Genomic DNA, 17,304 nt, shown 5'->3' on the forward strand with positions numbered 1-17,304 from the left:
AAATGAGCCTGTCGAATACTTCAGTCAAGTCTCAAGAGATCAATGTCAATTGTGCTGCAAAAGGAACATCAAAATGTCACTAATAAGAAGTTATGAACTCTATGAGACCAAAATTAATTAAAACTCTGTTCCAAACACAGATCTGTGACACCACTGAGACTTGACAGTTAATAGCTGCTTCTGGCCATGCAGTCTGAGAAGTGACAGAATTAAAAGTCATGACTTGGTAGCTCTGCTGAATCCCGGAGAAATCTCGGCAGCCTTCATAGGGGTAACACTAGGAGCAGAAGAGGCTAAGCCAGGCAAAGGGACACTTCCTAACTGTGACCAAGCTGCCCAACACCAGAAGACCCACCCTGATGGTGCAGCCCTAAGGGATGGCTAGCACCATGCACATCACCCTTACTGGGAGAGACCCCACCGTAAGTGGAACCAGACCCTGCCATCCAGCCCTAGGGCTTTCCCACGCAGTGTTTCATCAGACCCTTCTTGCCATTTGCACCATTTTGAGGTCCACTGGGAGCCCAGACGAGTTTCATTATGCAGCCATCCTCTTCTGCTAACAGTGTGTGACCTCAGGTAAATATCTGCTGTTGCTGAACACTGAAACGTGTGTACCTGGGGAACCTGCACAAGGTTTGGGCTGTCAGATACGCTGGTCCTATGTGCTGATGGGCTCATCAGTTGTAAGTGGCTGAGGAGAGAAGTCTGACTCTGTTGGTCAAGCAAAGGATCTCTACATTTAATAGGGCTGTGAATTGTTCTCCCTTACTAATAGGGCATTGGAAAAATTAGATACTAAAGAGATTGCTAATGATGCTTCAGCAGATGACTTCTTTAGTAAAGGTGAAAAATATTATCACCAGGTGTAGAGTAGTTGGTAAGACCTCATTTTTAATGTTTTGTACAATTCTGCTTACTATTCTGTGTTGAAGAAACATGCATGTGAACAGGTGCAGGTGTAGAGAAAGACTCCTAGTATGGTTAGGGACATGGAGAGGCTGTCTTACAAGGAGAGAATTAAATAGCTTGTCTTGTTGAGCCTTGCAAAATCACATCTGTGAAGGCATATGACTGCAGTCTGTGGACACTTCAGGAAGGATAAATACCAGACAAGGAGAATTACTGACGTCAAAGGGTAAACTGATACAGCTTCAAATTAATAGAACTGAATAGTGTTACAGGATGGAACTTAATGAGTTTATGGAGATGAGCTTGTAGGTTTTGGGCATCCATTTGCTTGGTTTCTTTACAAGGGTGCTGCAGGGAAGGCTGGTGGTAAGGGAAGAGGATGGTTATAATTTGTTTGGATTACATGGATTTAAGATACCTATTTGAATATTGAGCTGGCCTCCTTCAAAGGCTGGGAGCCTGCCACACTTGCTCTTCTTCGTACATTTTACTTGGTTGAGAGAAAGGGCAGGGGGTCTTTGGTTTTGTCTTCTGATAGTGCAGTGGAGATAGGTGACAGATGGAGGCAGGCACTGGGCACTGAGGTCTCCTCTTCAGACTTATCCTGGAAAAGCTTTGAGATGTCTGCTTGATGTTTTTGATGTGTGCCCAGGATTAGGCTGATCACCAGTTCTGTAATCTGAAAGGAAATTTTCCCTTGGGTCAGACCAGCAGAACAACTTGTTGGTTTCTTTGGGTGTGATTTTTTTTGGTTTGTTTCCCTCTGTGGCATGAGCCACTTTCAAGAACAGTCTGTGCTGACATCTGAGGAACCCCGTTATTCTGCAGAGGGACAAGCAGGATGCTCTGATACTCATGAAGCTCTAAACCCATACTAAGCTTGCTTATTTGCCAATGGCAGTGATTTCTATGCTATGTAATAGTCTGTTGATTCCTGTAGACTTGCGGTCTCTTGCGGCAAAACTCTTATTAGTATTTTATTTCAGTTAAATATTAAATTCAGACTAATATTCTACTATTTACAGTCTTGTATCTTCCCATATTACACCATACAGTATCTGCAGACAAGGGGCAGAAGCTAAGCTGGTGGAGATAAACAATGTGCTTCATTGTGGATTCAGCCCACTATTTGTGTAAAGACATAACAACAGCAGTAAGACAAATTGAGCAAACAAATGTTCTGCTAAATTGATATCCTGAGAGACAATAAAGCATGCAATTATTTCACTTACAATAAAATTTTTAAAACAAGTGCAAATCCAAGCTGTATCCAGTACAAGAATTTTTATCAGGGAATTAATTTGTTAAGAAAATGGTCTGAAATAACTCCAGTTCACCTATGTAAATCTGGAGGACAGAGTAGTTGAACACCAGTGGGGTTACACTGTTGGCAACAGGCTAAAGGGAGAGACAGTGGGCGATGTCCACTGTGGCGTTTCTATTTTGTCACAGATCTGAAGATCTAGAAGGACTGCAGGTAGTTTGAGATTCAGAGGTGGTAAACTGTACCAGCGGTGGTGGTGAAATTCTGTCGGGCAAGTTTCCCTGTGATAACCCACCTAGCAGCTTTTAGAAGCTGGCCACAGAAATCAGAATTGCACGTTTCAGATTTGTGGTTCCTGTGTTTCTGTGCAGTTCATAATACCTTTTCAGTTTGGTTTTTATTGCTGCTTTCAGGCATCAGTGCTACAGTAATGAAGATCAGTAGCAGAGGAAAATGAGTTGTTTTCCAAATGACCTTGTGTAATTCACAGAGCTTCTGTACATCCAAATGCCAGACTAACAGCATTTCACAGAATTTCAAGGAATGTTGTTGTTAGAGCTGCCCTGATCTGCAGTCATGTTCCAATGTTAGTGCAAAACCATGAAATATCTCAGAGCTGACAGAGCTGGAGATGCTGCAGCATATTCACAGAGGAAAATAATAGCTTCTGATTTTTTTTGTGTCAAAAGTAAAAGGTTGCAGTGACTCCAGTGAGGGGAAACACGTAGGAATTGGGACAGGTTGTCCATGGGCATTCAACATAAGAGTCTCCATCAGAACAAAACAAGAACAGAAAGGTGGGACTTGCTGACATTAATCACATCATCGACTTAGAAAAATATTCTCACAAGCCCATGAGGAGGATCCCATGGCACAGCTGTCTATATGTCAGCCAGATGTACCCGGCTGCTGTCTTCAACAGCGAGAGAGCCTCTGCTGGAAGACAATGCACCTGACTGACTTACACAGCTACCTCCTGATAAAATGCAGTTTCCTAGAAACACTTCCTCAACAGCACCGGATGGCTGGCTCGGATGTAGCTGTCCATGCTGCAGGTAAGGAGTTTGGACAGGTGAGCCCCCCGGCTCTTTACACGCTGAGGGGTGCAGAGTGCTTGAGACACAGTCCAGAGGCTGCCAGTAGACTATGTAGCTTGAAAGTGCTTCTCTCACTTGTCCTGTTCATGTGTTCATCCCCGAATAAATCCAAGATGAGCTGTACTAGATGCCTAGTGTTTGGTTGAAAAAGTTAAGTGGTGCTGAAGCCATATTTGAAATGTGTGGGTCCTGTGAGTGATGGCCAGACAGATCATTTGTGGCTGGCTGGTGGGTCCACCAGGTGGCCACCCATGGAAGCGGGTGATTTCAAGAAGCAGCTTACTGAAAACCACTGCGTACCTCAGAGTACATCTACGGAGGGAGAATATTGTGATATTTATCTGTCTTTATTGACAAAAAATACAAATTGTTATAATCTATTATTTGTTTAAGAACCTCTTTTTGACCAATAATTATGTAAAATTTAGCTGTTATACTGCCCTCTGAAGCTAAATTCAGCAGCGGTTGTCAGATCCAAACAAATTTGTCTTTCAAAAGCACTGTTAGAATTTGCCATGTTAGCTGGTGCCAGTAATTGATGGTTCTGAGCCTGGCTCATTGACAGCTCTTCCTTATGGCAATGGCTGTTGGACTTCCCCAGGCTTATCCCTGTCTGAGAACTAGCCCATATCCTTCAGAAAATCACACTATCTTCAGTTAAAAATTACACTCATAGAGCAACAAACTTCATTGTTACTGTTAAAAAAATAAAAATGAATTTATTTCTATTTCAAATTTGTCTTCTGTGATGTTCCAGCCACTGTATCTTGTAACAGATTTAATAAAGCTATTTTAATAAATCTTTAGCTTGTTGGATAGAGGAGAACTCTCGCTTTCAAGATCCAGTCTACATCATCACATAAAGACACAATTCATACTCTTACAATATGCCCTTTTTTTAAACAAAAGCTAGAAAATTTTGGCCCCTTTTTTTTTTTTTTTTTTTTGATATGGGAAGGTGCTGTTCAGTTAGTTTTACAAGAAAATTCTCCTGATATCCAGAATTTATTCTCCTTGTTCTAAAATTATAACCCCCATTCTTGACTGTTAAATGGATAGTTTTGCAGCAGCAGTAGTCAAACGACCCTAGTAGTTTCTGGACCTTTCCCTATGATACTCCATTTACTCCTTGTCAGTGATCCTTCGGTTTTTCTGATCTACTTCACACCACTGCAGGCTTGTTCAGGAAGCAGTCTGTGTTTTATTCTTGTATTGACAAGAACAGAACAGCATAAAGAACCAGTCTCTTTGAGGAGGTAATTGCATTGTGTGATGGAGATTTGCCATTTACAGTCATGTTCAATACTGGGATTTTATCCAGTTTTAAAATATTTTCCTTATTTTATCTTGATACTATACTGTTGCAGTTCCTTAATCAAAATGCCATGTGGTGCAACATTGAATGCCTTACAGAGCACATTGCATAGCTTCATTTCCTCCAGCAAACACATTTTAAATTAATCAAAAAAAGATTAGCTTGGAAAGATCTATTTTTCTTTAAAGCCATGCTAATTGACATTAATCAAATTACTATCTAACTCTCTATTTATTGAGTGTCATATCAGCCATCCAATATTTCGCCTCGGATCAGTGTCAGGCTGAGGGCTGTAATTACTCCAGTTGTTCCTTTAATCCCCTCTGAATATTGGCAGAACAACTCTCTTATTAAGCACTCCTGCCTTCTCTGAATTGCTGTTGACAGTTCTGAGGCTGTTATTCATACCTGCACTAGCTTGTGCCTCAAGATGGCCCTGTTGGAGTCTCAGCATGTATAAGAGTTTCTGACTCACGACCCTTCTTTTTTCTTCCATTTTGTTGCTGTCTTTGGAAAAGTATTTTTAATTATTTCTTGGTGGACAGGCAGGGGTCCTTAGCATATTACTGATGAAATTCCCTGTGGGAGTGATGCAGATGGGCAGTGAGAACAGTAGAGGAAACTGGGAAACCCTTTTTAGTTAGGGTGGCATGTGTAAGAAAGGCACTTACTGCAAAAAACGGGAACGACATGGGCTGGATAGGAGGGCTGAGGGCTAGAATTTAGTAGTCAGAGTGAAATTAGTCCCTATGCAGGATGTGTGGAGCATAATATCAATCCAGTCTGAATGCTTTCATGTCTTTTAGTTGTGGATCTTCCAACACAGCTAAACCGACACCCTTCAAGTGAGCAGTCCCTCCTGGTAAATGAGTGTACTGCGTGCTCTGGGGATTAGGACGTGTGGGGGAGCATCAAGGGAATCCTTAACACCCATAGTATCCTGTGTCTGCCTCCTCTAGTATATCTGCCAGTAGCAGACAAAAATACTTTCCAACGGGCTGCACTACGCACTAGTATGCAAGTTTCAATATTTTAATTCAGCCTTCTCAAACTGCTAACAGTAAACTATCCTTCTAAAAGTGTCTTTTTACTTTTTATTTGTCTTTTATTTTTTAAAGTATATTTTTCCAGTTTTAGTAGCAGAACCTCCATGCAAAAAGGTCAGGTGCCCCACGGCCGAGTACACGCAAAGCCGCCTAATCCAGCTAACGCAGCTCCAGGAAATTGCAGAAGGGACTGAAACAAAAGGACACAGCTCAGCACGCAATGTACATAATCTCTCAGACAGAGTGTAAGGCCATGTAAAGATACTTGCGAACTCAAATACATCTCCGCGGGCACAATGACACATCATGTGGGGAGAAAAGGCGCATTCAGTGGACAAAGACATCCCTGAGGAACGAGCTCTAATGAAACCGGAGTGGTATTAATGATGTGCCTCGTTGGGGTGCTGTAGCATTGTTACTCATTTTGGTAGTGAGAAACAGCAGCTGAATGCATTAGTCCTGAAGCACTGCAATTCACTCAAGCACATTGTTTGCTGTAGCCTTTCCGGTTTCTGCCCCGTGCAGGCTTGGCCTAGTTCCCTTGTCTTTCATACAGTGCACAATCCATTTAGGGATTTATAGCGGCTTAGAGGCACATGTACAATGCCTTGCCTCTAGCTGATTTTTATTCTGTGATAAGAAGGCTTGGGGTCATGGGTTCACTGGCATTTCTCTCCTCCCTGCCATTCATGTCCATGGAAATCTAATTATTCATTAGTGTTTATGATTTCTTGAGGTTCACCAATGTTCTCATCACTACCTGGAGCAGTCCCAGGGTTTGCCATGAAGAGCATTTGAATCTGCTGTGATGTGATATTATAAGTAACGGGTGCAAGAGACACCAGAGAGGAGCAGGTGCATAAAACCAAATATGATAACAAACTGCAAAAGCTATATGCAATGAAATCCTTGGCCAGTATAAAGTGGCATGATTCTCATCCTGGTGCATAATTATGCCAGCTCATATGTTCATCTTCAACACTGGAAAGTAAAATCTTCCTGTCTCGGCATTTCCCCTGCCCCACTCTTGCCAGCAGCTCCCAGTCTCTGCTCTCCCCAAACACAGCACATCGAGTTATGGCTTGGAAAAGAGTGTATTTGCCTCTTGAGCCTGCAGAGGAAATATTATTGTATTTCCCTTTCCGTGTGAGCTCCTTTAGTTTTAATCACCTCAGTGTTAATACATGTATTCACACTTTTCTCATCCTCTCAACATCCTGGAGAGTTTGATTTCGAGTCACACAAAGAGCAGAGCTACGAGCATTATGAATAGCCACCCGCTCTGCTGACACCGCCATAGTGAAACTCGGTGGATATGCCACTTATTCCCAGGTTGTTCAAATTCTGTTCATCACCTGTACTAACATCCTCCTTGGAAGTGTTCTTATATCCAACAAACATGAAGGATCCAGCTGACATATTTCGCTTTACACAGAGCAAGCATGGATCTCCTGTGAACATCCCAAATAATGGAAGTACACTTATTAAAAAGAGATAGAAGTAATGGATTCAGAAACCCCAGTAACATCATATTAAGCTTGATTTTTAAAGTCTCTGACAATGCCCATGATTGAAGGCACTAAAGAAGTAAAAGTCTACTCAGACCAGTGTGCCCTGGAGACACAGAGTGCTGTTTCTGAAAGAAACAGAGCTGCACAGGGGAAATAAAGTTCCAGAAGACAAATAGCATCCTATCAGTTATACAAGTACCCTTGTGCTCCTCCAGCTCCTGCAAACATAAATCACAACAGAGATGTGGTGACACGTTCATCCATGTTTGCATTAAAAGCTTTTAGATAAAGGCAGACACTTATTAGGAAGAGGATAGAAAATGTAAATGCTGTGGGGTTTTTTATGTGTGGCTGCTTGCGGTCCGATTATAGCTCCAGGAGTGTTTACCTGGTGTAGACTGTGTATTACTGCACAGTTTGAAGCTTTGGGTAATTAATTAAACAAGAGAAGGCCTGGTTGAGGATTTGACTGGAGTTACCGTTGTGGCAGACACACTGCATTGTGCCTTGCCCTCTTGGCCACTGAAAGTACTCCTGGTTTCCTACGGTGGCTGGTGGTTTGTGTGACTGTTCTGCAGGCTGGATTTCTGCTCCTGACAAGTTCAGCACCTCAGTACAGAGCTGACTTAAAGGCAAAAAAAGTCTCAAATTTTTCTTCTGACTGTGTTCGCATTTTGGAGATAGATGGGTTATAAATTCAATTGGTCAAATAATTGACTTTTCTATGGTCACATGGAAGAAGTGCATCTTTGGTTGGCACAAAACTTGTTTTTTTAACAAATTATAATAATATGGTTGGGTCAAATGGAATGTTTACTTTTGTGACATTTCATATCATCCTTTCTTAACGAAAATCCAGGAAATACAGGCATAGAGTCCCAAGCAGCCTGGGAAACCTGCATTTAGATGGCCTCAGTAACTTAGTAAAAGACCAGGGTTCCACTGAACTCCTCTGAGGAACAAAGTGACCAAAGTGATAAAACCCTGGAGCAGGGAAAGCAACATCAGCTGGTGAGTGTTGAGCAGGCCCCTGAGCTGAGCAGGAGCTGGGGGTGACACCCTGGGGAGACACCAAGCCACTGTGCTCAGAGGCAGCTGCTGGGGACTGCCCTCCAACACAAAGGATTCAAACCTTATTCATTTCTGCCTGAGCAAGAACTCTGAATTTTTTTTACCTTTCCTATTCAATATAATTTGTTTCAGCTGGTTGAGATGTTTTTTTCCTCGTGGATTATTATTTGCATTCAGCTCCTCCTGTACATAAGCCTGGTACCCAGCTTCAAGCACCGCAGCATTCCAGGAAAGGTGGCTTTGGCCATAAAAAGTAAATAGTTGGCCTTTCCTACCGCGAAACTCAACATTGCTCAGCTGACTTCAGATCTGAAATCCATCCACACTTCTTGATCTGTTCCTGGATCAGGTACTGGCTGTCTCTGAGGGATTTGGCACAATTGTTTCACATTCGTCTGGCTGTCTACTATCCGTGGAACTGGTGTTAAAGTTAGGAAAGTCAAGGGAAAGTTAGGAAAGTCAATGGTATTGTAGCTTTCAACTGGCATTTTAAAATTTGCTCTGCGATTTTGTGAATGTTGTCAGATGTGGGTGGAAGGCTGATGCTTATGTTACTACTAGTTGGGAATCTAGGAAGCAGAGGGTATGTTTAATTGTAAGTTTGTGAGCACTCATTTCAAGGGTGAACTGGAAAACATGCTGACGGATTAAGAAACCAGATAAAACTAAATAATAATTCAAATTTACAATATTTTGACACAAATCCCTAGGACCCTCTTCCTAAATGTATCAGCTGATAAGCTAAAATAATAAAGTCATTTAAGGAGACCGCAGTCAGCTCACAGCTAGTCTACAAAATGTAAAACAGATGAACTTGTTGAAAATACTGTTCACTGCGAATTCTTCATTCTTTTCTTTTTTGGTATCCAGAGGGTTTCTACCTACCGAATGAAAAGAGTGCTATATCTTTAATCTTTAGCTATTCTCACGGAGAAAGTAGGCAAAGTTAACTCTCCACCTACTCAAGCTCAAGATTAAGATTAAGCAAAATTTGAGGACAATATTTTAAAATGTATTTGTTCAATTTTTCTGTTTGTTTGGTGTTTTTTTTTTTTTTTTTTTTTTCCCATACATAAGGCGCATAGCCATCTTTTATCTTTTTCCTGGATGTTTGAATTTTTCACATTTGTTCTAATTCTTATATGCCAACTTTCCACCATTTTTCATCTGGGAAACCCAGAAAGAAATAGTGCTGGAAGTGACCCTGAGAAGTAATATAGTCTAACCTTTGGTCCTAAGACAAGATCAGCTATACCTGTCTTAATTGCCTCTAATGATGGCAATTGCAAACTCTTCCCATGTAATCTACTGCAATGCTTCCCTGTCCTTATTGTTAGAAAATATTCCTGGTATCTAATCTAGTATCATAGAATCATAGAATCATTTTGGTTGGAAAAGACCTTTAAGATCATCAAGTCCAACCATCATCCTAAGACTACCAAGGCCACCACTAAACCATGTCCCTAAGCACCACATCTATATGTCTTTTGACACCTCCAGGGATAGTGACTCCACCACCTCCCTGGGCAGCCTGTTCCAATGTCTAACCACTCTTTCAACAAAGAATTTTTTCCTAATGTCCAACCTAAATCTCCCCTGGTGCAGCTTGAGGCCATTACCTCTTGTCCTGTCATTAGTTACTTGGGAGAAGAGACCAACATCCGCCTTGCTACAACCTCCTTTCAGGTAGTTGTAGAGAGCAATAAGGTCTCCTCTCAGCCTCCTCTTTGCCAGGCTAAACAGCCCCAGTTCCCTCAGGTGCCCCTCATAAGACGTGTTTTCCAGACCCCTCGCCAGCTAACCTCATTTTTCCATTAACAATCTTTCGGCCCGTTACTTTTTGTTCTATATATCATGGCCATTTGGAACAGAGTACTTTTCTCTTTGAAGTGACTTTTATATATCTGAGGGCATATACGGTGCCATTTCTACCCTTTCAAGCCTTCACTTTGGGTTATGCACCCAGATGATTCACAGCTTCCTTGCAGATCATTCGCAAAACTTGCTACTTGCTTGCATGTTTGTAGTGACTCACGGATAACTGCTCCTGAGGTACAGCAAGATGAACCGACCTGAAGCTAGCGGTTTTGCATCGGTTCTATGAATACTTCATCAAAGCCATGCTTCCCTGTGTTGCTTACGAGAATGTTGTGTGAGATGGTGTTGAAAGCTATCTACAGCTTCTCCCCAGGCTATGAAGCCTGTCGGCCTGTCAGGGAAAGAAGTGACATTTGTTCAATGTATTTGTTTTGTGAGCCCGTGTCTATCCCTCATCTGGGAGTTTAGAAGTTGTCTGATGATTTGTTCCAGGATTTTTCTGCGAATTGATCATATTTGAACTTTCCTGTGAACAGCAATCAAAACAAAGCGAATTGAACATATTTTTTGGCCTTCTCTATATCGTTTTTTAGTATATTCCCTCAGTTAGTGGGAGGATGTATGTTTCCCTCCTCTCATGTGTACCAAGGGACCTCCAGCTTTTCCAGGGTAGATAAGTGAATTCATAGTTATCCATTACTTGCCAATCCACATTGCTCCTCTGGTGCATAGGCAAGGGACTAGCATTTTCAAAAAATATGTATGAAGTAACAAAAATGTATTTCAAAGAGAAGAAAAAGTTCCTGTGATGAATGACATCATAAAACTTTCTATAGATTATTGCAAAGACTGAGAAGAGTATATCTAATATCACCACACATGAAAAAAACAGTTATCAAGGTACTTTTTATTCTCCTTGAGAAGGATAAGTGTAAACTGAATGCAGGTAATTTTCAAAAATATGATGGGTACAACTTCTTTGAACAGCAATGGCAACTAACTGTTGCAACAGACTGCTGGTGACTGATTGTCCATCTCTTGAAGCCTGCGTGACTTTGTGTAGGAAATGTTTTAGCCCAGCAAATCATTAAATTGAATCTTGGTTAATGGAATGAAGTTTCAGTGGCTTTCAATATGTTGTTCCTGTTGATTCCGTGCTTATGCACCAGCCTAATTGCTCACGGAAGTCAATAAAGCCTCGGCAGTTTAGATGAGGTAGAGATCTGCTCCCCAGGGTTTTTAGAAAGGGCTTTCATGAAAAGAGATGGGTGACTTGACAAGCTGCTGTAAAATAAAATCCATGGGTAACCGGCAGAGGAAGAAGAACCTTATCAGCAAAGGGATGGGACAAGGCTGGTGGCGTCTGCAGAGCACAGGGCAACATCTCCATGGTAAGGCATAAGTGAGACCAGAGCTGTATGGCCTTGGGGGGAGGCAAAGAGGAGAAGGAGAGTAAACATGGAGCTGTGGGCTGTGCACGGAGCGGGTGAGCTCCAAGGAAATGGGCAATGTGGTTGGCTCAGTCATGTAGTTCTGCCCCTGCTGCTTTATTTTCTTTAGCACCGATGAGGGTTTTGTCAGCCGTATGAGACCCAGCACACCAGCCCCCCAAGCACTTCTGCAGCTCTGGCATTTGCTGCTCTGCTTTGACAGGATCCCTCCAAACAGCCCCGTGCAGTGAGAAGAGCTGTCTCCCCTGTGCTGCCCTCCTCCCTTCCTCTGCACACCCAGGTACCTTCTAGAGACCCTGCTCAGCAGAGCAGTGAGTTACGTGACCCACGTCCTGAAAGCACCGGCCACTCCAGCCGCAGTACTGCTGTAACGTAGAAAAACACACAGGATCAAAATACTTTTTGTAGAGCTAAATGGAAATGAGATTTTGCTGGAAACTGAAACCTGTTTGTTAACACGTTTCGATCTATTGCAGTGCCTGTTGCAAACATCTCTGCTACACAGATAGTTTGGTGATTAAAGAACGACTAGTGACACCTGCCTGACCAGCTGCATTGCTTTGGTCAACCAGGCAGAAATATATACACGTCATATCCCACAGGTACTTGAAAAGGTTTCAATTTAAACCAATTAATAAAATAGCCTGTTTGGACAAAAAATAATTGTTCTCTGAGAATACGTGAATTCAACACTGCTAGAAAATCCCTGCCATCTGACGTAGAAGGATTTATAGGTTTAGTGGAAATTGCTTTCCCCACTGTCCAGATTAAATACTGCAGGATGATTTTTTGTATGAGTAAACATCCTTCCAATAACGATCAGACCGATAATGTCTTAAAAAGAGGAACAGGACCTACATTTTGGTTTTCTTCTTCTTGTATGGACTATTTCTGGATACAGAGCCTTCAGGTAACATATTGACTGTCCATAAAATGCATTTTAGCATCTTCCTCCTTTTGTGGGGATGGGTTTTATGCACTGAATGCAGAGCCCACCGACAAGGAAAAGAAGTACATGAGGTATACAAAAAAGGCAGGTGAGTCTCTTTTTTTTTTTTTTTTTTTTTTACATTCAAATAGCTACAGTTTGGACAAATGTAATGTTTCAGGTAAAGATATAATAACTAACAGATAATTAGAATTTGCATTTGCAGGTCATGGTCTCTCAGTCAAAAATATTTTCTGTTACTGTTTTTGCCAATGAATGTTTTAATGCATTTTCTATAGTTAAAATCATTGCTTCCCCTCAAAAAATGGGTTTGTGAGATATCTCGGAGTTTGAAAGGGTGCAAAAAAAGAAGCATTTGCTTATATTTATTGTGGTTTAAATGTGATAGAGTATTTATATGAAAGTGGAGAGGAAATTTAGGTCCATGAGGATTGCTGTATTCACTGAAGTTTAAATTGACTTGAGACCTCACATGAAAACATTCAGAATTTATTTTATTATTCCCATACCATTTGTTTTATAGAACTTTTGAGGGGAAAAAAATTAAAATCTCTCTGCAAACTTCAAGGCTATGGTCAGTTATCAGAGGAAACAGAGCATTCAGTGTATTGAATCAAGATATTAAAAATTATTTAAAATATTGTCTATTCTTCTCTTTCTCTCTCTCTCTCTCTCTCTCTCTCTCTCTCTCTCTCTTATAAAAAAGACTATGTGACATTTTTCTCCCACTATCTTGTAGACAGCCATTTTAGGAGATTTTGTGTTGAGGAAGGTTTTTTTTCTACAGCTGAGTTCTGATCGCTTATATTCTATTTGGGGAATATTTGGAACTTCGTGTGAGGATTTTTATACTCAGGCGCATAACAAGGTACATCTGGAGGAAAAATCCTTTGGGGTTTTTTTTGGAGAATATAGCTGACACATTTAGTTTTCTGTTCAAATGTTGTGTACTTCTGCTTGTGACAGATTGAACCTGTGTCGTTTCTGATTTGCTGTGGACACTGTTTCTGTTCTGTAATGACTCCGTATCACCATCAATACCGTAAAGTGCATGGGGGTGGAAATGCAGGACTGTGACAGTCCTAAGGAATCCAAACAACTCCTGTGGGCCTTCAGGAAAAATGACTGAAAGCTGGAAGGGATGGAAAATGCAGTGCATTTTTGTTTTCCCATAGCCCCTTGTAGCAAGTCACGGCTACATTACAGAGTCCCCTTTGTAGCAAGTCAGGGCTACATTACAGAGTGACTGCTGTGTCCCGGTTGGCACTTGGGGGTCCATGAGCCATTTTAAACATAGGAAATGGCTTTAGCAGTGACGCCACCTTCGTGGAGATATAACTGGCAAGATGGATGCAGTGGTTCTGTTTATGATCAGCCCCCAGGGACGGGATGTGTTACCAGAGACAGTACCGGTGCAAGACGGCCATGAAACCTCTATTTTCATTGAGTCTTCATGGCAGTGGTAGCAGAGGTGGTATGCTGGCTGTAGCAAAATAAAGGGGTGAGAAGCAAGGTACCACCATTTGAGCTGAAAAGCGTCCAGCAGAGAGGAATGTGCACACACAGCCGTGCTCTTGTTTAGCATCTTTAACGAAAGCTCTCGCTGCACCAAGTGTTTAACAGTGTCAGTGCAATTAGGTGACAATACAACAAATCACAGCAGCAGAATGCTAAAAATATGTAAAAATGGAAAAGAAATACCTGTTCAGTTCATGTGGGAACTGGCTCTCCACCTCTGCTTTGTTGATGTAGTGTAATTGTGTCCATCAGAAAGCCCTGAAGTGTTGTGGCTCCCAGAAGCTGGGTCCACTGCCTTTCCAGCGTGTCCACGCTGGGCTGGGAGGTCATTTCTGGCCTATTGTGGCCTCAGTAAAGCAGTACTGATGCTGAGGAGGGCTGACGGGGAGAGGAGCAAAGCTGGTATGTGGCTGTAGGGTTGTCCATCAGCAGTGTGGTGCCCAATACAGCGCTCACTTTCCCCTGTGATGGGACAGGCCGTAAGAGAGGAATGGTTTTAACAGCCTTATAATCTGTAAGGTAAAAAAAGGACGATTATAGTCATCCATCTGATTTCCTGCTAAGCACGAACAATAAAGTATTCTTTATGAATTGAACACCGAACCCCTAATTTCTGATAATTACCTTCAGTGTCAAATAAACTCAGACTAGAATTGCAAGTATTTTTTAACTTCAGCTTCCATCCATTTGCTCCCGTTCTTGGGACCTTGCGTCTTCTCTATCCAGGTACTTGCAGACAGATCAAGCCCCCATTTTATCTTCACTTACATATATTCAGGAGATTAAGCTTCTTGTATTTCTTAATGTAGGCTGTTTCCCAAGATTTGGCTCAGTCATTTGCTTGTTTTTCTCTGTCCCTTCACTGCTTTTTCAGGATTGACATCAGGACTCATTGCAGAGTTTGTACAGTCCTCATGTAGTTGCTGTATACAGAGTTAATCCCATTGACCTCTTGGGATTGTGGCCATGGTCTCCATTGCAGCCCTGCAGTGGGAGATCATGTTTGCCCAACATGATCGGGCATCTGTGTATGGCAGGACACCTTGTCTTAGAGGTACAGCCAGTCCTCTTTTTGCTCTCATGTGTGGGTCCCTATGCATTAAGTTGCTGATCATACAAGACAGTTTTGAATTAGGCATGGTTCCTTTCGTTTCAGTCAAAGTCAATGCCTTTTTCCATCAGAGAATTAGATCCTGGAAGGAAAACAGAGCAAGGGCGGATGATACATAACATCAGAAAAACCTTGCAGTGAAGATCACTCCTGAACATTTTGTTATTGACTCCATTTCCCCTCCCTTCAACACTCAGCCCTGAATCTCGATTATGCAAAAGAAGTTATAGCAATTGACTTTGTTACTCCTCTCTGAGCACTGTTATCTCTTGCTTCATAACACTTGTGGTAAGGACCAGGATGGAAATCTATCCCTTCACTTCTGAAGAGAGACATCAGCCTCAGTGGAGATTGATGGGGGAAGTCTATTTGAAGTGGAAGAGGCTGGCTCCACACCACCACAGCATGCTCGGAGTGGCTTGATTTGCACCCATGGGCTCCCTAGCCTCCAGAAGCCCTTTAGGGCCACAAGACCATCTGCTTGCCCTACTGCCAGGGCTCAGCGCCAGCCACTGGTGTTGGCAGGCAGCGCAGGCACCTGCTGTAGAGACCTGCCACCTTGGGTGTGCTGCCAGCATCCTGCTGTCCCTGGCAGACGTGTCCAGCTTTGCTCCTGATTCTCATGGGGCAGCTGACGGAGGAAATACGTAGGCTTTTAGCTTCTTTTTTTGGATGGTGCTGTTCTGTAAGCAAGTGTTAGTTTCTTCCAAGGAGATTCACCTGCTCTAAACTCTGCTTTCGAATTAAAACTCACCATTTGCTCCGCAGTTTTCAGCCCCAAGGCTTGTCCTTTCACCTGTTCAAATCCAGCCTTTGCACTCGCTGACGTTGCGGATGATGTGAATGGGGGGCTGCAGGGTCAGACACCTCTGTCACAATTTTTGGCGCTGCAAGTACCCCAAGGCAGCCATTCTAGCATGAAACACGACAGCCCTGAAGAAGAGTGAGCAGACAGGCATGATTTTCCCCTACAGAGTTCATGCATGCACCATGGTCTTTTGGGGCATGTGTTTGCATCACAGGAATTTTGCAAAAGGTCCCAAATCGTTCCTTAAATAAGGATGATGAGGCTTGGCAACACAGGGCAGAGTGTGATAAGGGAGTGGTAAATAAGTGTAGGTCAAAGTATGCGTATAGTCAAGGCGAAAGCAGCAAAGTAGACAGCTTTATTTCATGGGACTTATTACAGAGCCCTCAAATATTGTAATTTACCGTTAAAATGTCTGTGTGCCAGTCAAAGACACAACTACTTATTTTTTGCTAATCTCCAGAACAAATCACCTCAAAGGAATTTCACTTCAAAGAGCAGCAATATAAAAATAAAACCTTTCTCACCTTGCAAACCTGTTCGCAGTTTGTAGTCAGACGTGTGCAAATCACGCGGGGTTTGCAAAGCTTTTTACTCCTGTTAAATCCACAGCGCCAAAACCCTACAGGAAGGAGCTGAGATCCGGAGCACCGGCAAGAGGGCTATCTGCTGCTTTCCCAACTGCTCAGGCTCTTGGAAAGCCACCAGGCTACACGGGGGTCACTAGAAGGATACAAAAGATCACATATTTTTGCCAACAAAAGGGCCAAAGCCTGTGTTGCTAATTAGACTTGCAGAATCTGCCAGAGAGGATGAGCAATAGGAAAAGAACTGGCCTGGAGCTGAGCCCAGGTTGTTCTGCCTGAGCTAACTGCTGGGAAAAAAAAAAAATCTCTTTTAACACTAAAATCTCCCTGGACAGTGCTATAAGCACCTTTCAGACAAACAACTCTCAGCAGATGAGATTTCACTGTACAAGATCTACGGATAATGTTTGTTTAATCTTGGCTAAGAGACTCACTTCATGTTTTCAGTCATGTCCCTACCATTCCCTGGCTGTGTTACAATCATTTTGCCTCACTCTGGTCCCCAAATAGCAACTCATTTTCCACTCCTCTAGAGCTCCCTGTCCGTGTTTCTGTCAGTAAGAGCTATCTTTTACAGCAGTTGAATGACATGCTCTACAATAGGCCCTGGGCTTGTTATCACAGAGTTTCTCTCATGACCAAAGATCTTTCTGACATTTTCAGATGTTATTACAATTAGTGACAGCTATTACGGTTGCTATTATTATTACAGTTATTAATATTACCATTATTATTATTGCTATTATTATTATTACAATTATTCTGGGAGCCACCCTACATCATAATGGCCATGGTTCCTTTCAGATCCTTTCTCAAAGGCTCAGTATCATATTGAACATTTGCAAC

The 17,304-nt window shown here is 42.3% G+C and overlaps 1 protein-coding gene across 2 annotated transcripts in view; it reads left to right on the forward strand.

The window, feature by feature from the left end:
• Window positions 1-12,406: 12,406 nt before the first annotated feature.
• Window positions 12,407-17,304, forward strand: part of LOC104345819 (gamma-aminobutyric acid type A receptor subunit rho1) — a 29,855-nt gene continuing 24,957 nt past the window's right edge. Inside the window, exon 1 of one of the 2 annotated variants that reach the window (XM_009950389.2) lies at window positions 12,407-12,522. In XM_009950389.2, coding sequence (XP_009948691.1) covers window positions 12,419-12,522 — 104 coding nt within the window. In that variant the 5' untranslated portion in view covers window positions 12,407-12,418. The remainder of the gene's footprint in view (window positions 12,523-17,304) is intronic. The other variant, XM_086461386.1, reaches the window with a different exon arrangement.

Source organism: Leptosomus discolor, chromosome 2, assembly GCF_034619465.1.
Source record: "Leptosomus discolor isolate bLepDis1 chromosome 2, bLepDis1.hap2, whole genome shotgun sequence".
Lineage (NCBI taxonomy): Eukaryota > Metazoa > Chordata > Aves > Leptosomiformes > Leptosomidae > Leptosomus > Leptosomus discolor.